Consider the following 22,316-nt stretch of genomic DNA (forward strand, 5'->3'; position numbering starts at 1 on the left):
TGGGGGGGGGGGGGGGGGGCGGTAAATGATCCGCAGTTTGCAGCGGGCTCTGGGTACCGGCTCCCTTCCTCGCGCAGCGCACAGAGCCGGGCGGGGGAAAGGGCCGTGACCTCCGCCTCGGGCTCCGGAGCTCACGGCCCGAACGTGCCTAGCACCCTGTTCCCCCTGGCCCCGCCCCGCGGCTGGCAAGACCGGCGGACAGCCTCCGACCCCAGGGAGGCGGGGCTAGGGCGGGCTCTGCCTTCCCATTGGTGGTACGACCGCGTAGGGCCCGCCCCCGCGCGCCCGGCCAGGGTGGGGTCGGCTGAAATAGAGGCGGGCATGTGGCCGCGGTAGCGCTACCCGGGCCAGGTGGAGCGGCGGGCAGGAGACAGCGGCAGCGGGTGCGGCGCGGGGCGGAGGCTGCGCTGCGGGCTTGTTGTGGGGAGCGAGTGCCGGGGCAGCGATCCCCCGCCCCAGGCCGCTCGTCGGCAGAAGGGACAGTAGGGGCAGGTTGCGCGCCCGCTCGGCCATGGCTACGCGGGTGCTGCCCATGAGTGCCCGCCTGGGGCCCGTGCAGCAGCCGGACGAGCCGGTGTTCGCGCAGCTCAAGCCCGTGCTGGGCGCCCGAGAGGCGGCGATGTTCCCGGGCGAGGAGCTGAAGCAGCAGGCAGGCGGCGGCGGCGCTAGGATCCCGCCGGAGGAGATGGTGCAGGTAAGGAAAGGGGACGCCCAGGGGAGCCGCTAGGGTGGGGACCCTCGCGGGAGGGACCTGCGGTGTTGGGGCCGCACGGCAGTGGGAGCCCGCACTGGGTGGGGCGGGATCGGGAGCTCGGGGCGGCGCCTGCGAGCGGGGAGCTGCACCCGGGCGAGGGGTTGGGAGGGCCGCCTTACCCTGAGCCGGGCCCGATCCTTGTCCCTCTGGCTCCCTAGAGCCTCCGCGGGACGGGACGGGACAGACCCGCTCCGCTCCGCTCCCCCATCCTGCGGGTGGGGACTCGGCTACGTCCTCCCGCTGGTCCCGGGAGCCGCTGAAAATATTTACTTTTACTGGGGGCGGCGGGGCCCGGATCCAGACGCCGGGGACTCGGACTTGCAAACTTCCCGAAGCGGCAGCGATTGGGTAGGGGACGAGCCGCCCCTCCAAGTGTTGAAAGCTACAGCTGCTGCCTGTGCACTTGCCCGGCAGCAGAATTAGGGCAGCCGCCTGTCTCTCTCGCCCACGCACGGTCATGTTAGACGGGCGGTGCAGAGACTAGCCGGGACTTTCTGCGCGTCCCAGCACAGTGTTTGGCAACAGATCCACATGCAAACAGCTGGAAGAGCTAAAAGCGGCCAGCGCCAACCGCAGCCTGCTTTTAGCGCGGCATCGGGCTTAGTTCGAGGCTATTTCCAGCCCTTGACTCTTCCATTGAATAGTTTCGTTTGCGGTTGAGCGCCGCGAGTTGCCTGGTGCGGCACAAGTGGCGTTGTATAAACCGAGCGGGCGAGCCCGTAGGATCCCGAGCAGCGGCACAAACCTCCGCAGAGGCCCCTTCCCGTGTGGATTTCTAGGGGGCGCCCTGCCCCAGGGTCTCAGCCCGAGTCAGTCTTCTGGGTTGCCAGAGGATTCCCCTCCTGGGAATTGATGAGCGTGGCAGTGCATGTTCGTGGGGCGTATGTCAGTGCCTGTGGCTCCGCGAAAGAGCACGTGTTTCAGACTTCAAAGCAAGCTGGCCTTGGCTGGTAAACAGGAGCTGGGAAAAGGAGCCTAGCATGTTAACGTTCTAGGTCAGAGGCGTGTGGTGTGGTTGGTTGCCTTGTCTTTGGGAAGCAGGTTTGGAAAGTTTGCTAAAATTGTATTTCCTTTGTCAGCTGCTGTCTGTTTTTAGGGGGTGCTAAAGGGATTTGGTATGACTGGACTTATTACAGGGTAAGGGGGAATGTACCATTTGCCCATTGGAGCATGCATGATAAATGTTTTACTGATGACTGTACTGTATCACTGATGTATCAGACTTTCACCACCCACAGATTCCCTACCCATATACTAAGAGACTGATTTCCTTGTAGGAGTTAAAGATCTTTGAGGATTGTGACATAGGTAGAAATGGAGTTTTATTCTTCACAAAGTATAGACATTGTAGATCTTAAATTGTTACTCCAGACCAAAGGACTCTTTAAGCTCACTATCCCACCTCTTTGTCTGTGTTTATCAGTTTACACCTGTTTGTATTTTCTTTGAAGTTCTAAGACTCTGGAAGTCTGAATATATATTATTTTAAATGTTAGCCTTTGAATAGTCATATGAGGGCATGGCTTTTGCTATTAACATTTAAAAGAAGTGAGTGAACTACAAAAGATTGTCCGTGAACTTATTAGAAGAACGGTAAAATGTCAGAACTGTAGAAATGAAGTACATATGGAGTTTTGAGGAATTTGTGTAAAACATCTTTATTGTAACTATTATAATAAAGTATTTAAATGATACACTTTTTTAAAAAAATACTTTTAATCTTGCTCTGCATAATGTTCATCCTGATTTGTTCTTGGAGACTTTGTTCAGCATGTCAGTTTAAAGCCAGGATTATTTTGCTATGTCTCATTTCTGGCTATTTTAAAACTTGCTCTGTGTAAGAGATGCAACTTGCTTAGCTTTTCTAGTAAAAGTACTGGTCGGATTTTTTTTTTTTTTTTAATTCTTGATGTCCCATCTTGCATGTAGATTGGTAACCAATCATGCATATTACGTGTTTTTGTTTCCATTTAGACGAGATGTGAACTGGAGAAGTATCTGGCACCTCAGCTTCCACCAGTTCCAGTCATCCCTGAACACAAAAAATACAGACGAGACAGTGCCTCAGTTGTAGACCAGTTCTTCACTGACAGTGAAGGGTTGCCTTATAGCATCAACATGAATGTCTTCCTCCCTGACATTACTCACCTGAGAACTGGCCTGTACAAATCCCAGAGACCATGTGTAACCCACATCAAGACAGAACCAGTTACCATCTTCAATCATCAGAGTGAAACTACTGCCCCTGCCCCCACTCAGGCTCTCCCAGAGTTTACCAGCATCTTCAGCTCTCACCAAACTCCTGACATGAACAACATTTTCATCAAGCAGGAGCTTCCTACTCCAGATATTCATCTTTCTGTCACACCCCAGCAGGGCCAGTTATATCAGCTCTTGAGTTCACCGGATTTAGATATCCCCAATTCTACTGCTCAGGCAGCGGTAATGGACTCTCTTAACAATGTTTCCATGCCATCATCAGCTATGGCAGGCCTTAACACTCACTCCTCGGCTATTCCACAGACTGCAATGAAACAATTCCAGGGTATCCCCCAATGCACCTACACAATACCAAATCAGTTTCTTCAACCACAGGCCACTTACTTCCCTCCTTCACCCCCAAGTTCAGAACCTGGAAGTCCAGATAGACAAGCAGAAATGCTACAGAATTTAACCCCTCCTCCGTCCTATGCTGCAACTATAGCTTCCAAGATGGCAATCCAAAATCCAAATTTACCAGTGGCCATGCCAATACATTCGCAGAACATCCAGACAGTCAGATACAATAGGAGGAGTAACCCAGACCTGGAGAAGAGACGTATCCACTACTGTGATTATCCTGGTAAGTAATTTCTCCTAAAGGAGAATGAGTTGTCCAAGAATGTTTGTTTTTATTTTTTTTTTTCCTTCAATCTCATAATAAATCTAACAGTGATCACAATCTGGGTGGAAGTGACCGTCTTTCAAGCTGGTCCAACTACAAAAAGAACCCAATCCACTTTGTTTTAGTCTTCTTCCCCAAAGCCTGATACTTCTGTGCTGTCTTTATTAAGAATTGTCACAAACTTTTTTTGGAAGAGAAGGCTGAACTAATCATGTTCCACATATATGTGTGTGGATCTCTGTATCACAAAACTTCTAACTTGAGAGGGAGGGGCAATGTTACTGTTGAAGCTAACATTGAACAATTTTGATATCCAGCTCATGCTTTGTAGCAGATATCTTCAACAGGTGTAAGGTGGTGTATTGAAGCCTGTTGATTTGGGACATAAAGCCACATCTGTAGCATCTGTAAACCAGACAGTCTTGATATGAACAGAAGACTCTGAATTTGTTCATCAGTTGTCAACTAGAATAGTTTTTTCAAAACTGTCCAGCCTCTTCTCCCCCCACCCCACCCACCTCTTCCCCAAACCTTATGTCTGTACCCCTCTTGAAGTCCATCCATTTTGTATGCTAGGCTAAAAAAGACTAACCTAGCAGCAGATGTTAATCATTGACTATTGAAATATGTAATCACAGATATAAAAAGTCAACGTGGTGAATAGAAACCAGTTTTTCTCTCTCAAATATAATCTCAAATGTAGTAAATGTTACAGTACAACAAATGCCACAAAGGGGGAGGGGAGGAGTATAGAACTATGGTAAATAAGTGATATTGAGTAAGAGCCTGAAAAAATCAGACCAAGTACTTTAGGAACATTTTAAAAAACTAAAGTATGTCAGTGACCATATCTTTGAGTAACAGGTATGTTTTTTTTCATGTAGCAGGTATAATTCAAATGTGAACTGTCAGCTGTATTTAGACTAGCAGCTATGCTTTTGTATAGTATCATAAGTAAATATTAAGTATTTTTCCTCTTGACTTGTATAAAGTAGTAGTTTCATAAGAACTTTCTGTACTCAGTATGTGAAACTTCAAGTGATTCTGCTGCTACAAGATAGTAAGTTCAGATATTTTTTGCAAAGTGTAACTGAAGTTGTGTGTACACATATTGATGTTTTCTCCCCTTTTCTTTAGGCTGCACCAAAGTTTATACAAAGTCTTCTCACTTAAAAGCTCACCTGAGAACTCATACTGGTATGTACTTTTCCTCATTCATTCATTCGCTATGAATCTCTTAATAAGCAAACATGGTTGCATTGTTACCATTTCTTTAATTGAACTATCAACTCAAACATAGCCCTTCCAAAAAAAAAAATCAGTTGACCAACTTGATTAAGAAAAGCTAGAATTGCCTGTTGACTTCTAAGGTAGTTCGTTTAATTACTTTTGAGCTCCTTCTATCAAAAGGTATTACGAACCAAAAAAAACAAGATAATTCATTGGAAACCTTTAATTATACCATAAAATACTTTTTTTAATGAAAAAAAACTAGAAGTTGGATTTCTGGCCCCCCCTCCCCCCTGAGTCTAGACTCCTTAACAATAAACATATGATGATCTCAGTTTATTTTATTAAATCTTCAAGGTCTCATTTCTTTTGACTTTAGTATTTTAAATACTAGGGCTGACTTTTTTGTTTTCCAAAAGATTTTTCTTTTCTGATTTTTAGTGTAGCTCCCAAATTCATCTCCCTTTTCTTTCTCCAGCATTACATTTGCTTTTTTAAAAAAAAGCTTGCATTTTTCAGAAGAAAACTATCTCAGTTTTATTTATCGATGAAGAGTTACTGAAGTGGTACAACCTATGTAGTCCTATCATACACCAAATCCTATTTTGAAGCTACATGCATGCAATTTCAGTCAGTGGACCTGCATGAGTATATTTCAGTTCACTGAGCCTAGTGTAAACTAGGGGTCCTCTTCTCTTGACCTGTGGCAGTTACAAACGTGTTAGAAAGAGTGGAACCATTCCAAACCACTGCTCAGCTTAGACCCTTTTTCCTTAAACATTAGGTCGCTGGCATCGCAAAAGAACGGTGGTTGGTTGTTTAACTGTTTGAGATAATTCCTTTGGGATGGGGGGTGGGGAACTTGGTTACCTGTGTGTTTTTTTTTTTTTTTTTTTGTAGTTTAGCTGAATCTATGAATGAAAAAAGTACAGAGGGTGTTCTTTTTCTTTTTCACCAAGAATTATAGGCTAAGAAGCCATGAACCTTGTTAAATCCAGTTGTTGAATGTGTATTCCAGTATGAAATACATGTTGAACCTATGTGGTCTGGCACCCTCAGGACCTGACATGCTGAACAAAAGAATTTGCCAGACCAGGCAGGTCAATTTTTGTCTAGCAGCCTTACCAACACTTCCACTGATTACTGGGCTCTTAAAAGACATTTAGGGGTAAATTACAGCAGAGAACACTGAGAGCCAAAACTAGTGGCTGTAAACAAACTTTATGGGACCACGTGAAACTTGTCCATACTCACGTTAAGTGATCAGCTCGCTACCTAAAATCATGCCCAGTTAGAGTATGCCAGATGAGAGAGTTCCAGACTAGAGTGGTTCCACCTGTACTTTTTCCTGGGTGTATGATCCTTAAATCAAAATAACTTCGAGTCTATTAAAAGCAAAATGCTGACTGTAGGATGACTGTCAATGTTAAGGTTGTGCTGTGTGAATAACGTGGCTTCATCTTCTTTTTTAAAAAAAAAAAACATGAGCAATGATCTAACAGTGTATTTAATCATCTGTATGGAAAAAAGCCTTGTATTCAACAGTTTCTATGAGTGGATTGTTGGATTACTGTAAAGGAACAGAATATCTCTAGGCTAAATGTTACTATGGAAATCCAGTTTTCATAAATGAAGCAGTTATCTCTTACAGCCTCAGTAAAAATTAAAAGCAGTTTTGCAAAGGTCAGTGCTCTACAGTAGTAACAGACTACATAGGAATATTGATATGAACATTCTGTGGTACACAATCACTTATCACCAGCTATCTTAAAGAGAGAATAATTGAATTTGTTTCATGAAGATGTAAACTGGACTAATGGAGTATAACATTCCTCTTTCCTTACAAAATAATTGAAAATATGAGTGAGTAGCATTAGACACAGTTAGAAATTTAAATACGTGACTTTCCATTGTATGGTGACTATGGGAACAGACTGAAAAATAAAGCTGAACTTAATAGGAAACTTTTTTCCAAGCTGTAAAAATGAAAATCACTCTTAATGTTAGAATTATTAATCTATACTATTTAAATATATGAACACATATAAAAAAATTAACATTGTTGTACATGGGGAGAAATTAGCAAAGTTCTGATCGCTATTGCCTGTTGTTATGGATGAGTAAAAGTTAATGTTGCTTTCCATTTTTTTACCTGTAGACATTTGACCTCAGCAGTGTGGCTAAGTGTACAAAGGTCAGGGAAGCTGATCTATTCATAGGAATAAGAATGCTGCTTCAGATAAAATCTCGTGAAATGAAGCAAGCCATTAATACAAAGGGTCTTCTAGGGAAGTGAATGAAGGGATAAATTGTCCAAGGAGTTAAAATACAAACTTGTTAGTCCATTTCCTATTACCAACTTTAAATGTGAGGTCTCAAACATATCCAGTTGAGAAGCCAAGAATTTTAAATTTAAACCATCCTTGTATGCAAAGTTTCTAAAAAGTGTCCGAACGCAAGCATACCATTTGATATTTCCAATTCTGTGTAATTTAATGTACTGAAAGATGAAGGGCTAAATTTTTGCCTTGGTGAAAGTGGACACAACCTCGGATGTCCATGGAGAAGTAATAGCCCACTTCTCCCAGAAGTCAATGGAAGTCTTGATTTGACTTCAAAAAGAGTAGTATAAAACCTGTTAGAGGTAAATTTGGCTAAGTGTATGAGTTTGTATGTATAAATTCCATGCTTTATTTTGTCCACTTCCTTTAAAACAGTTGGATTTATGCAGCACTATTAAACTCTTCTCTCTCAATCTTAAAAATGCTTTTATGGAATAGTTACATTCAAAGTTTATATTAATAGGTGAGTCATGTAATCCAGTTCAATGAAGCCTTTTTTGTGTGATAGCCTTTCAAATCCCTTAAGGGTGAAGTAGACCTGTTTATCTGGCTAAACTTGTTCTTTGGTAATCATGGACTGCTGCTGAAGTTGTTTTCTCTTTATTCTTAGTTTCTTGACAATACCTTTTTAAATTGGCTTCAATCTCTCTTCCCAAACGGCCCCCACCTTCAGCAATCTGTCATTTTAAAATCAAAAGTGCCTGCAGCAAAGTTTGTCCGCCATTGAAAGTCAAAACAAACTTTATGGTTTTTTCCTTTGTATTGGAAAATCTGAGCCTTTTCACTCCATTTATTTAGCATTCTCTCCCACCTCAATGGCTTTCAGTTAGTTTAATAAACATTACAAACTGAAGGGGAAATCTTATTTTTGAAGACAGAGTATGAGCCATGGTTTGTTTCCTCACTCAAATACGAACCCACCCATTGGTTAGTAAGCCTCATTTAAATGAGGCCATAAGAAATGGCTTAGAGTTGAAAGTTCCCCTTATATTTTTCTTTTTTATTTAAGAGGGTGGGGACTCAAATCCAGCTGTGGTTTAAGAAGGTAAAGCTACCATGGCTTTAATAGAGCTGTTCCAGGGACCTTTATTTTTAATCCGTAAGGTGAATGTTGTATTCCAGAATAAACAAGTTACTGTGTTTGCAATTGCTAAAATAGTAACTGATCTTAGACTTGTCTTCACTACATGGTGGGTCAACACTGCGGCGACTGAGCCACCAGCAGTTGGCGTGCGCATTTTTGTTTTATCGCATTCCCTTTGATAAGTCAACCTCCAAGTGCTCTCCCATTCACTGTAGCACTCCATCAGGCTGACAAGAGTAGGCAGAGTCCTCCAGGAGAGCAGCTATTCACATAGGGGCAGTTGCTTATTGTTGATGGGGAGTAGGCATAGTGTAGACCAGGCCTTAGAGTTGCCTCAGTTGTATTAAAATCATGGATATTAAAATTAAGCTGATATCCTCAAAATTGAGCACTGGCTGTTGCCAAGTTACAAATGTACTGTGTGTGTAAGTAAAATAAAAATATGTATCCTTTGCTGAACAATTTAGAATCAGGTGTCAAGTTCTCTTAAGTAACATCTAATTTTACTAGCGTGTATTTGGGTTTGATCCTCATTCTTAGCTGATTAAAACATGTATGTTCTGTAGGGTGCATTTGAGTTGTTTTTCAGTATAGATTTTCTTCAATCTCTTTATAGTAGGAATTTTCTTCTAAAATACATTGGCTTATGAGTCATAGGACAAGTTTAGTTTCATAACTTGTATTGTGCAACTCAGCATATAATGCATGTGGTTTTTTAAACAGATCTATTCTAGGCTACACGATAGTAAAATTAGCTATTCATGCTAGTGCCTTAAGGTATGTACCCAACTAGAAAAACTTCTCAAATGTCAGAGAAAAGCAGATAATGGTGCATTATAAATGCACCCTGTTAACTTTCATGTTGCTTGACTATGTCAACCATTCCATCACTGACATGTCTGTGGTATTCTCTCTTCCCCCCCCCCCCCCCCCCGCCCATCGCCTACTTGCATTGATGCACTTGAGCTTCTTTTAATACTGAAGTCTGAGCTAGTCCACCTGTAACGTTCTATGGCTGTAGACTTGTGTGCTTCATTTCTGTGAACAGCTGAACATTTGAGATGCATTCTCTTCTATTTAGAGGAAACTATTGTTTTGTACACATCAAGGTACACACACGAGGATATTTTTCAGCTGCAAGTTGGTTTTCTGCGTACAGTCTTTGTATGGGCCTCTTCTCTGATCACATGGTGGGTTTGCCATTAATAGAGAGATGAAATAGTTTCTAACATTAACTGCAAAACTATCTATAGAACTAGCTTGTTTGTGGTGATGAGAAGTGAAAGCCTAGATACCTCAAGAGAAATGGCATTTCCTTAAATGAGATGAAGTCAAAATACTGCAACATCCCCAGTCACTTCAAATGTTTCTGTATGGTTGGGACAACTTAATTTATTCAGTGCCTCAAGATTTTAAAAATTAGTTTTAATACATGGTTCCATGTCTGTAGATTGAAAATTGGGCTGTGGGCATCAGTCTGTCTGTCTGAACCAGTGGTGGGCAACAGGCTCTGTTCAGCCCATAGGAATCTGTATTCTCAATTTTCCAGGGGTGGGTGTGTTTAGCTGGTACTGTTCATAAATTACATGGGCATATGAACTTTGCCATTGAACTGTCGGGCGATCTTGTGACAATTTTGTGAAGGTGCATGTTTAATCAAAACTGTGTGAGACATACTTAACAAAACTCACTTGATTAGGAATTTTTAAATATTTTGGGCCCTTCCTAGGAGGGGCACAACTTGCTTCCCATTAGTGGGGCCAGATTTGGTGGGTTTTTTCCTCCACTTAACTGTAGGCGGTCAAGGATTTCGACACTGACAAAACCACTAAGGAGGGTGGGTTTTGGGTTGTCTTTTTATCCTTCTCTCCACTTGAAGGGAAGGGGGCTTATAAGGTTCAGCATCTCAGACAGCATGAGCATTATGCTAGGACAGTTAGCTTGTTCCGCCTTTGTTTCCAAGATAAGATGATAGTGAATACAGGAGGCATAGCAGACCTGAGTGTGATTTGTATGCCCTCACCACCCTAGTTAGCAACTTGCAAGAAGTACCTTATGTTTCAAGGCACATCTGTGAGGTGGGGAATCGCTATTGTAGCGATGGGAAATGAAAGCACAGAGCAAAAGAGTGACAAGCCCAAGGTCACAAAGAAATCTGACTGAGTTTAGAATCGAACCCAGATGTTCTGTTCCTTTACCCAAAATACAGTCCTGCCAATACATTGATTGCATTTTGGAAAGTATCACCTTAGCTACACTGGAGCCATAGGGCAGGAGAGGCTAATCTCCCAGCTGTTAATACACTTTGGCTATGTTTATACTTCATTCCTCTTTTTTTGAAAGAGGAATGCAAATGAGGTACTGATTTACATATCTTGCACTTCATTTGCATAGTATCTTTTCAAAACAGATACTTTCAAAAGAAAGAAAGCAATGTAGGCTAGGCTCTTTCAAAAATAAACCCTATTTTTGAAACAATTCTTCTTCCTATTTTGTTTCAGGAAGAAGAGTTCTTTCGATGATGGGATTTATTTTTGAAAGAGCCCAGTTTACACTTCTGTCTTTCTTTCAAAAGAATCTCTTCTGGAAAGACTATGCAAATGAAGCACAAGATATGTAAATGAGTGCCTAATTTGCATTTTTGATTTTTCCTCTTTTGCAAGTATAAATGCAGACCTTTATGTGCTTTAGTCTTACAATTGCCAGCTTTTTCTTCAAAGACAGGTATGTGTCAGAAAGAGAGAGAAATATGGTATTTCTTACCTTGGTGAGCATTTGGGGCCCATTTCCTAGAAATGGCGGTTATAAAGGGGTTCACTTTTTTTATAAAGAGGGGTTTTTTAATGTAAAGACAAGAATAATGGAAAAGGAGCAAAGTTAAAATATTGCCGATAAAGTAATCAGCAGATGTAAAGGCAGAAGTAGCATGCTTTAAAGGGTTAGTTTCACGGTAGTGGAGAGTAATTGGTGTCTTGCATAAATCCATTTTCTGCTTGTGATGTTTTTTCCATTTCTACCACCACCTGATGAAACCTATAATTTTGGGGATGTTTATTTTTTCAAGGTCTTAATGAATAATTGTTGGTCATGAGGATTAATTGATTTAACTCTTTATCTGTAATTATGGCTTTAGAGAAATGTTTTACCATGTGGTGTGTGGGTGTGTTTTCTTTTTTTTTTTTTTCTTAAGACTGTCTGGGTCATTTAGTCATCAGTCTCCTGCTGCCCAGGCATAATTTAAAAAAAATTCGAGCAAGTGTCCCGCAAAGAGTGGTCTTGGGGTGGGTGTGTGTGGTGTGTGTGTTTTTTTTGGTTTTTTCTTTTGTTTTCTCTTTTATTTAAAAGTATCTGAAATACAATTGCTCTTCTAGATTAAAAGCCTAAAAGGTCTCTAAGCGTGGAAGCTTAAAAACTTTTTTGTCAATTGCTCCCTGAGAGGATTAAACTTCATTTCCAGGATATTTGATTCCTGATAAGGCAACTATTGACCTGAGAGACTGGCTTTAAATATAGTTCATTTTGACTGTCCAACACTAATGCAATCCAAGATTCACGGCAACTGCCAGTGATTAAAACTTGCCATTATTTGATTAAACATTCCATATTGTAATTCATGTCTGAGCCTGACTTGGACAATTGACTCTCCTCCTCTAGTTCCATAGACTATAGTCTGGAGAGACTGTTGTTGTTTGTTTACTAGCTGACACGAACCTCCCAATAGAAAGTTAAAAACATTTAAGTAATGTCCTAGTTTAGGCTGAGTATCTTGATAGCAGCATTCCTTTTCTGTCAGACTGCATTATTTATATTTCGTGCTCTTTAACAACTCTTAAGGATATAGTAAAACCTTTCATTTTGGCAACAGTGCAGTGCTTTAACTTACTGCTTTAACTTTTTAGTATAAATATAGTCTGTGACAATCTTAAGGCATGGAGTATAAACTTACTGCGTCCCATTAAGGGAAACCTCTTACTATGCAAGTACTAGAACTGTAGGTACTTGCCAGGCATGAGGAAACCCTCCTTTTCCACATGACGACATGTAAATTCAAACAGCCTGGCAAATGGCATGGGTTTATTATAACCCACTTTCTAAAACATTAGCATTGCCTGCCTTTTGTGTGTACACTTGAGGTGAGACAATCTTTGCTATGGCAGTGTTATACTGGGGAGAAAATAACTACTTCAAAAGCCAGTCAGGATTCTTCCGTAATCCTGGAGTTGTATGAGACAAGACTTAACAAAATAAGAGTGCTTCAGAGCGTCAGGGAATTCTGAATATTTGTTGGCTGGGGAGGAGATAATGTCATCTTGCACGTTTTTAGTCGCAAAGAGAATGAAAACTAGGATTTAGTGATTTAACTTTTGATGTGCATCTCCACCTTCCCTTTCCTAACAATGCTAACTTTTTTTCGTGCTTCTACACACTTGTGGTGGAAGGTGATCAAAATAGTGGTTAATTAAAGAGTAACTCAATCTGCCTCCCCCATCCACAAGAGTAATGCTTCCAATTGTAAAACAATTGTATTTATGTGAAGGAATCCTTAATGATTATGCTATAGTGCTGATTGGGTAAGTGTTACATTAAAGGGAAACTTGTATCAGTGGAAAACAGACACAGATGAATTGTCAGGGCTAGACACCTGTGCCATAGTTCACAAGTCATCTGGGGGAGACACTCACACAGACACGCAGCCACTTGTAGTCCAAGCATAATCTACAGAAAAGCTATTTCAGGTAAACCCTGAAAAAGATTAGTTCTAACCTTTCTGTCATGTTGAGACTTGTAACTTTTCCAAGTTCTAGCAGCGAATAAGTTCTAGCAGCAGAAGGTTATGACTTTGTGGGGGTTGGCCCTGCTTTTTGCAGGGGTTGGACTAGTTTGATCCCAAAGGTCACTTCCAACCTTAATCATCTGATTCCTGTATTGTTGCTGGGAGATTAACTATGTGGGGCATCCGAAATGTCTTGCTGAGGCAGTGACTTAAATAGAGAAGGGTTTCTTGAATGTGGACCACCACCTCTCCCACAGGTGACTAATGTGATCTTTAGCATCTTAAGTTAAGGAGGCCCTCTGCCATGTGACTAGATAGGTTTCTGCAGTGACCAGCAAGGGCCGTGTTGGCTGAAATTTGGGAATCACGTAGGTAAAGCAGCAGAGAAGGCTTGCAGACTCAGTAGCATTCCTCCTATGGACATCAAAGCCTTCTTTTGACATCTTTCTAACCTTTAGACTATTACTGTTTGCTTTAGACACAAGTAAGTTTACAAGGAGGAGGGTTTTGGTTTTTCAAGTTAGCAAGCGATAAAGGAAAACGTAAGTGCTTTCTCCTAGAGCCATTTCAGACTAGTCTAGTGTTCAACAAACAGTTTAACAGACACACTAAAATACGAGCTTGTTTCACATGCTATACAAATATTTTTTGTTGTTAAAGAATGGATACATATTAACAGTTGAAGAATTTAAAATAGGACTTTGTGATGTGTAAGCCTAACAAAATATTATAAATCAGTGATACTGGAAGGAGATTATGTGAAAATCCAATTAAAAGTATGAAACCTCTATCCTGTTGAAATATAATGGAACAGAAAGCAGTTCTGTTTCCCAGAAGAGCTGTGTGTAGTATTTCTGGCTTTGGAAGAAAGGGCTGGAGTGTGCTGTTTGGCTAGAAATCGGTACCAGCTTCCTCCATGGTGTTTTACTTGAACAGTGTTGACATTTTAACAGATCCTGTGGAAGCTCCCCTGAAGTGGAGGAGTTAGCTGCTTTTACAGTGAAATATTTGTTTGCTACAGTGATCCTATTCCAGTAACTGAATTACAGTACATAGTAGTTGAGGTCCAGTGGCATTCTTGGTTTAATATTCTATAGAAGTTCTAAACTGCTGGAGGAAACCAAATAGTTGTGAAACTCTATAGCTACTGTGTTTCACACAATTGTTAAAGTAAACAAATCCTACATTACTATGGAGCCAATGAAAATTTTTGATAAAGCCTTCAGTGTCCCTTGGTGGTGGTTTTTGTTTGTTTTTTAAACAGATTCCTTAATTCATTAAAATCTGTATAGCAAAGAACTAGAATGACTCTTCTTCTTTTTTTTTTTTTTTTTTTTAAACAAAAGATTTTCCCTGTCAAAAAAAAAACCAAAACTTTAGGTTATTTTTTTTCTTATAAGAACTGAGATCAAATTCTTCTCACTAACTATAACCCAAACGTGTATGGCTTGAGAAGGATGCAACAGTACCAGGGCTAGCTGTCTCTCCTTTCAAACAAGAGTTTGGTTTCTGTCTTCATTTACCTCTCCCCACACCCCAAGAAAACTACTTGAAATTGATTCACTTCAAGAATTTTCTAGAAGAAACTAGCATTACAAACGTAGTTTTGTTTCTTCAATATTTCACCTCTCAGATTTCTCCAGAATTAGCTCAGCATTCATACTGGAACTAAAAATAATTTTTTCCAGTCTTGCATCCCACACCACTACCCCTAATAGGGGTGAGCGGCAGTATTATGGCATTAATTACTCCTAAATGAAATGCTGGGTTAGTGAGGTGCTTCCTCCATCCCCACCATGCATCTCCTCTTGTGCAATTCTTCACAGCTCACACCTGGAGAAGTGCAGGTGGGGCTATGAGGGCATGGGCGGGAGGAACAGCGGCACAGAGCAGAGAAGCAATGTGTAGGCTGCCATTGCCATAACGGGGCATAATATTATGAATATTTCCAGTCTTGTGACAAAGATGGCCTGGCCAGCAGCCATGATAGTCTAGCTCAGTGGTTCCCAAACTTTTCAGCGTCATGCCCCCTTTTGATTTTCTTTTTTGAAACTCTCATTCCCCTCTCCTTTACCATCATCCAACCCACCTTTACAAAAAATTCAATTTGTAGTTTACAATAAACAAACTCCATCAAAATGTTTTAAAAATAAGCAGAAATAGTTTTTCTTGGCCCCTTGAGGGTGCCTAGTGCAGCACCAGCTGCCACAGCACCATGCCAGCTGCTATAGCTGCCTGCACCAGCTGCCCACCCGCCTCAGCCCTGTGCTGCCAGAGCTGTCCACTTGAGCCCTAGCCAGCTGCCTGCCAGCTGCTGGGGCCTGTCACCCACCCAAGCCCCACACTGCCCAGGCCAGCCACCTGCCTGCCAGCCCAAGCCCTGCGCTGCCAGGACTAGCAGCTCAAGCCCCATGAATCCTGCAACCCAGCTGGCTATCTAAGCCCCACATGCTGTCCCCTCCTGAACCCTTCCCCTCCTACAAAACCAGGCACCACCAGCTCCCCACTCACTCCATCCACATCCCCCTTACTTAAGCCAGACCCCCCCCCAACCTACACTCACCTTTGCATGTGGGTCTTTGCTGGCTGCCTACTTTTTATAGTGGCTGTGCCAGGTCACCAACATAAAGGGGCAGGGACTGAGAGCCAGAAGCAAAAGAGGGGGAATGATGCGGGGGGGCCTGGTTGCCTCAGGCCCCCATTGGAATTTCTTCACACCCCTTCCCAGCTGAGCATGCCCCCTAGTCTGAGAATACACGGTCTAACTGATGTTCACCCTAGATTTGCAGGGGAAATCATTAATCTATTTAAGTCAATGGGTTTTTGCTCTTCCTGTCAGCAGAATCAGGATTTATTTAGTATCCTATGCCCTACAAGGCCACAAGTTACTACTTCCCAGAACAGTGGAGCCAACAGCTGCTGTGGGCCCTAGGGCAAGGTGGGATGGGAGGGGAGGGGGTCTAGTGTTGTAGCCCCAGAAGGAGTGGGGCTTAGAGGACGGTCAGCCTTCAGCACTGGCCAGGCTGCAGTGTTGAGCTGCTCCCCTGTGGTCCCTGCCCCAGCTGTCTGGAGCAACGCCATTGCGACAATTCAAAAGGTCACAGTGCTTGCGCTGTTGCCACTGGTGAAGTGGTAGCTGCAGGTGGTGCTCTGGGCCCCTAAGCAGCTGTCCTCTTTCGTTCTTCTCCCCTCCCACCCCCCCCCCCACCCCCGCCACCAGTGGCAGGCCTAGTCCAGAATATCAGTAATTTATACACACATCAGCATGCTACGTGTTACTGTTTCATCCCACCAGCAGGACATGTGGTATGCACAGTAGACACTGGTTATGCAAGGTGGTTTTGTGAGGTGTTCTCGGTGCACTGCAATGGAGTGCATGAAACTCCAGCCACACCACTCCACGTCTGCAGGAACAGCAGCAACATTGTAAACAGTGGCCACGTTTAAAACCAAACCCACTTCACACATTGAGTACCAGACCTTCTTGATATGATTTGAAGCTTCAATGAAGGACTGGGGGAGAGAGATTTAGAAGAAATTTCCACCACATTTACGTCTTACCAGCCAACTCCAGAGCTGGTCAACGAGTCAAATGTGAGGAGGGGAAAGAAACGTGAATTTTTCTTTTCCATTTTTTGACCAGTTGTTGTGTGTGCACAGAACAAATAGCAGGGTCCAGAGCTACACCTTGAATTTCTTCCAACTGGTTGGGTCCCTCTGAATTTGTATTGCTACCATGTGGCATAAACATAGTTGTGAAAACTGAACTGAAAATAGAAGTGACTCATGATATAAACTCCAAATTTAGGAAGTGTGGAGAAATTTTTGTCTTTCCAAACACATGTAGATATCCACAGCCTCCCTTCCAGCTAGTATTGCTTCTCCATTTTTTTCTGCTTCAGATCATCCTGCTCTAGCTCCTAAACAAAACCAGTTAGTATGGGTGTTTCTCTGAGGTATCTCCCAGTCCTTTCTCCTCTCTTCCTCTGCTGCTATCTGTGGGGCAAGGTTGGGGAGGGACCCTGAGGTGTCAACTACAGGAGAAGGTAGCTTTTAATACATGACTATTAAAGGAACACATGTCTACCAGAGAGCTATGTTGCCAAGGCTATTTAGTTTTTTTTTTTTAAATCTTAATCCTAAGAGAAATCAAATAATTGGAGGGGAAAAAAAAGTTAAAAGTCCAATCACAAAAAAAATTCTAGAAGAACCAGGTGGTACAAGCATAGCTACTGTCACACATTCCACAAAACAGGTATGCTTGTTTCTGTTTCACACAAAGCAGACCTAAAAGTGGATTTTTCTGCATCCATGTCATCTGTAATTTAGGCTATGTCTGCACTTACAAAAACCTTCAAACTGGCCATGCTAATGGCCAAATCGAAGGATACTAATGAGGTGCTGAAGTGAATATTCAGTGCCTCATTAGCATGCCGCCAGCTATGGCACTTCACTCACCTGCAGCTCGTCTACATGGGGTCCTTTTGGAAAGGATTCTGCAACCATCAAAATCTCCTTATCCCTATCAGCTGCAAATATCCGCTGATAGTAGTAAGGGGATTTCAATGTTTCCAAGGTCCTTTCGAAAAGGACCCCCATGTAGATGAGCCATGGGCAAGCGAAATGTGGCATTTTTGAAGTGTCGCGGGTGGCAGCATGCTAATGAGGCACTAAATATTCATTTCATCACCTCATTAGTATTCTTTGATTTGGCCATTAGCATGGCCATTTTGAAGTTTTTCTTAAGTGTAGACACAAACTTAATGTTCTAGAGATCGCATTAACAAGTATGGAGCAACTTATAGGAAATTTAGGAAAGGGTGCTCGCTTATACTGCAAAATATCCTGTGCTGGACTTCCATCTTTAACTCTGGGATTCTAATTCCCAGTTGTCTTCTCTGGTGGTGGTGGTAGTAGTAGTGACTTCATATGCCAGGTTTACACAGTATCATTGTTTTAATTACAGTATGTCATATCAGGAATCAAATGATGACTCTGCTCATTGGTCACAGTCATGCAGAGCATATAGTGACCTATAACCGGCTGCAGCCTAAACCATCTTCTATTGACATCAATCAAGGGATTTAGCTCTTCTGTCAAGTTTAATTTTTGCTGAATTGCTTAACCTTCTGACATGGAAGTTCTCACACAAACGAGCTGTCTGGTCCCATGGTGCTGGCTTCCTTGTTAGCATATTCTAACTTTGCATTAAAATACTTTCCAAGCATTTATACATGTTGACCCTCTCTAATTCAGAACTCTTGTGTGGCAGCATCCGTAATCTGGCATGATTTCAGTTAGCCGGATGATAATTTTACATGGGTGTGGCCAGGTTTCCTGTGGTACCATAAAGTTTGTTTACAGCCACTAGTGTTGGCGCTCAGTGTTTTGTGTTTGTCTGTAATTTACTTCTGAATTTCTTCTGAGAGTTCAGTAAGCAGTGGAAGTGTTGGTAATGCTGCTAGACAATATTGACCTCTTGTGGTCCCACAAATTGGATCTGGCACTGGTCAGGTCCCAAGAGTGCCGGATGAGAGCGATTCAACCTGTGATTAGTTTGAGGAATGTTATTGGCTATGAATAAGAGGGGAGAATGTTCGTGTGATCAGAACTAGGAAGAAGGTGGTGCACGAGGTACTCTGAGGCTGTGCCTACGCTTGCATACCTCATTTGTATGCCTCTTCCGGAAGAGGAATGCTGGTGTAGATATAGCCTGAGTGGTATTTTTCCAAAGCACTTGCTGTTGGCCTGGCTCTGCTCCTGTTTGTCAAGGAAAGTTTTATGGTTCACTTCAAATGGAGCACAGATAAGGCAACACTGAGTGCTTTAGTGAATTCTCCCTTTTCTGTCTGGTAACCTGTGTGTCACACTTTAAAAGCCACCTTTAGCTGACTGTAGTCATTCAGTGTGTATCCTTGTACAAGTGATTTTATGAATAGGCAATCCTAGCTCTCTATTCATATGAAAAGTATGTTTGCCTCTTTTTAGGATGACATCTCCTATATCCTAGCTTCAAAGCAGGCGAGTTGTGTTTTTGTTTTACTAACTGGTTGCCTGTTGTCAAGAACAAAATCACTTTGACTTTGTGACTTGGTAGTTCTCCAATACTTCAGCAAACCTAACTACAAATTATAGGGCTGCTTAAAATGTCCCTTTTTCAATCCTGAAATGGATTAATGCAAATACTTGAGGTGTTTTAGCCAACGTGTTCAAATCTAGATGCCTGAAGCTGGGCACTTCAGTCTGTTAGGCTTCTCTATAAACAGCCAGTTTCTTTTCCCCCAGAGGTGATGTGCACTTTCTGTGTAAGTTGAGAGGAGTTGTAGGGTCCTGGCAACTCTGACAAATCTGGCCATATAAGCACCTAATTCTAGACATCGAATTTTGAAAACTTGGGCCTGAGTCTTTTTTAAATGCTTTTCTATAGATATAAAAATACAATCTGTCCTGCACCAGAACACCACAAGATTTTTGTTGCAGTGTTGATTGTTTTTCTTTAATTTTAGAAAATCTTATACTGTAGTATGTTACATACCACGTAAGCGGTTCTAGTTTTAACAACACATCAGAAGCTTTGAAGTCACTGTATTGTAAATTTTTATAGTAGCCTTCTGCCTATTTAAACTAGGTTTGAAATATGGCTTTAATGAATGACTCTTGTAAACTTTCATAATGTGTATATCTTTAAGTTGGAGCAGATGGGAATGGTGCTCTCTAACCCCTCTCATTGTGAGAGGGTGTATGTTTCAGCTCTGTGTAATTACTTGTAGGTGTATATTTTTACTTTTCATAACTGGGCATCTAATCAGCTTATGGTGGCAGTGCTGTCTGTCCACCACAACTTGTAAAGAACAAAATTATGTGAACTTCTAGCAAAAATGAACCTGCAGGTTCATAGCTGCAGATCATAGGGAGCTATGAACACTCCCCTCCTGCACCTTTCTTTAAAAGTGAAAACTAAGGACAATTAGTTTGAGCTCTGGTTAACTTCTTCTCTGTGGCATCACAGCTGACCATTGGTTTTTGTATGTTCCCAACATTTCAGGTGAGAAGCCATACAAATGCACCTGGGATGGCTGTGACTGGAGATTTGCTCGCTCTGATGAATTGACACGCCACTACAGGAAGCACACAGGAGCCAAGCCTTTCCAGTGTGCCGTGTGCAATCGTAGCTTCTCTCGCTCTGACCACCTGGCTCTACATATGAAGAGACATCAGAATTAAATGCTGGGCTTGATGCGGAGGATGGCTGTATCTATGCAATTTCCTAGTGACTCTCAGTATGTAGTTAATTTGAATTTTTGACTGTGGACAGTCTCTCTAGAAAAAGTCTCCAAAGAAGCTGGAATTGTATATTTTGTATATTTATGAGGAAACAGGGGAGACACTGTATCGCAGTACCAGAGAGTTCGGTCATCTTATTTGCTCTGGTTATGTATATGGCTTTAGTCAGCAGGTTTCATCTCAAGTATTACGTCTCAACACATTGCACGGTTCTAGATTATTTTCTTACGGTGTTTTGACCAAAGCACTGTCATTATTGTGGCAATGTTTAGTAAATGAATTAATGGGAGAGCATAGACAAATGGCCACAAAAGTACAAGCCATGAGTTGTAGTCTGTCAGGTTTTTACTGGACGTATTTAGTACCTGTGGGTTTAAAAAAAAAAAAAAGTTAAGTCTTTCTGTGGAGATAAAATATATAGAAAACTTCTTAAGCCGCCATAGAACAAAATGTTTGTTCAGTATGTTGCATGTTTGCCATGACAATGATTTTGTAAATATGCAAATCAGCTTTTAAGAGTTATTACAAAAATTTTCTGAGAATTCTCAGAAGAAGATTCAGACATTGTATACATTTTGATAACATGGCACATTTACAATTAAATTTATTTAAATACCTCTCAAAACATTACCAACTTAATTTCATTTTTGAAGAAAAATGAACTAGCCATTCAGATACTTTGTACCTGTAAACATAAATGTGCACTGAGTATTCAACACAGGACTGAGTTTTCAAAATGCTTTAAAATGGCAAAATGTTTCGAATGAACTGCAAATGTTGGAAGCTTAATGAGCATAGTTACGTTATACAGAATGTTAAACCTCTTATTATAAGCTAAACTTAGTATCACTTTAAAAAAAAAAAAAAGGATTTAGGATGCAATTTTCATAGACTGACATGTTAAGCTGGTTTAGCACCAGTATGATCTAGTTTCATGTGGATGCTTGCATGTAATTTATCAGAAGGTAAAGGATACAGTAATTTCAGTTAAAATTATAGTGCAGTTTTAGTTAATCCATTGTTAACATTGACATACAAGATAAAAATCGCTGCTGACATAAATAGAAGTCAATGGAGTTCTGACCTTCTATGCCAACAGTGAATGTAGTCACGTGTCCTGTCTTGAGATAGGAAATGAAGAGCCAAAAATGAGGTTACATTAGAATTTGGCCAAAATATCTAAAACAAAGGAAAACCAATTAATACACTTATGCAATGGACAAGCTGTGATTTTTTTTTTTAATGCAGTCAACCAATAGGTAGAATAAACCACCAAAAAGCCAAAAAAGGGTCTCAAAGGAAAACATACCTTTGTTTTAAAACTGTTTGTTTTTGTCTTTTATTTATTTCATGGTATATGATAGACTTTTTAAAGACAATTTTACATACACTTGATAAATTATAGTTTTTGCTATAGTTAGAAACATTGCTCTTAAATGTAAATAATTGACAAATATGATGTAAATAATTTTTGTAAGCCTTCAAATGTTTATACATGAAAACACATGCATAAATTGGTTACTGTTTTGCTTCTTCTTCCCTATCTGCTCCCCCCTTATTTTTGTATTTGTGGTATTTCCTATGCAAATGATGGAGCAAACAGCTGTATAGGTGTAGACTGTTTTGAGAGAGAATTAAATGGTTTATATATAAAGACAACTTTTTGAAAAATAAAACCAAGTGCCTAAAATAACTGAGTTCTCTGTAATACCTCCTTAATAGTGCCTTTGTATAGTGATTTAAAAAAAAAAAATTAAGACAACACTGAATGTTCTTCATTGCAGGGACTTACATTCTGCTTGGAAAGCACCTAACGCTTCCTAGGCATCGTTGCAATTAAAATAGCAAATATGAAGTGATAAGAACTAGCTTTATGGTTCTATTGATACCTGTTTTGCAGCTCTGTCACCTTTTGTGGAAGGTGGATTTATTGTTGTCCACTATCTTCCTGAAATGGAAAGATC

The 22,316-nt window shown here is 41.3% G+C and overlaps 1 protein-coding gene across 1 annotated transcript; it reads left to right on the top strand.

Moving 5' to 3' along the window:
• The first annotated feature begins 365 nt into the window (after positions 1 to 365).
• On the top strand, positions 366 to 22,039 carry KLF5 (KLF transcription factor 5). Its single transcript, XM_074982873.1, has 4 exons — positions 366 to 694; positions 2,729 to 3,596; positions 4,776 to 4,835; positions 20,114 to 22,039. The coding sequence occupies exons 1-4, from the start codon at positions 512 to 514 to the stop codon at positions 20,290 to 20,292; spliced, it is 1,290 nt and encodes a 429-aa protein (XP_074838974.1). The 5' UTR covers positions 366 to 511; the 3' UTR covers positions 20,293 to 22,039.
• The last annotated feature ends 277 nt before the right edge of the window (positions 22,040 to 22,316 follow it).

Source organism: Carettochelys insculpta, chromosome 1 (genome assembly GCF_033958435.1).
Source record: "Carettochelys insculpta isolate YL-2023 chromosome 1, ASM3395843v1, whole genome shotgun sequence".
Classification (NCBI taxonomy): domain Eukaryota; kingdom Metazoa; phylum Chordata; order Testudines; family Carettochelyidae; genus Carettochelys; species Carettochelys insculpta.

Bases quoted from the DNA above. Each gene is read 5' to 3' on its own strand.
- KLF5 (XM_074982873.1), top strand. From the start codon at position 512: ATGGCTACGCGGGTGCTGCCCATGAGTGCCCGCCTGGGGCCCGTGCAG. The intron at 3,597-4,775 runs GTAAGTAATTTC...CCTTTTCTTTAG, and splicing joins CCACTACTGTGATTATCCTG to GCTGCACCAAAGTTTATACA. The intron at 4,836-20,113 runs GTATGTACTTTT...CCAACATTTCAG, and splicing joins TCACCTGAGAACTCATACTG to GTGAGAAGCCATACAAATGC.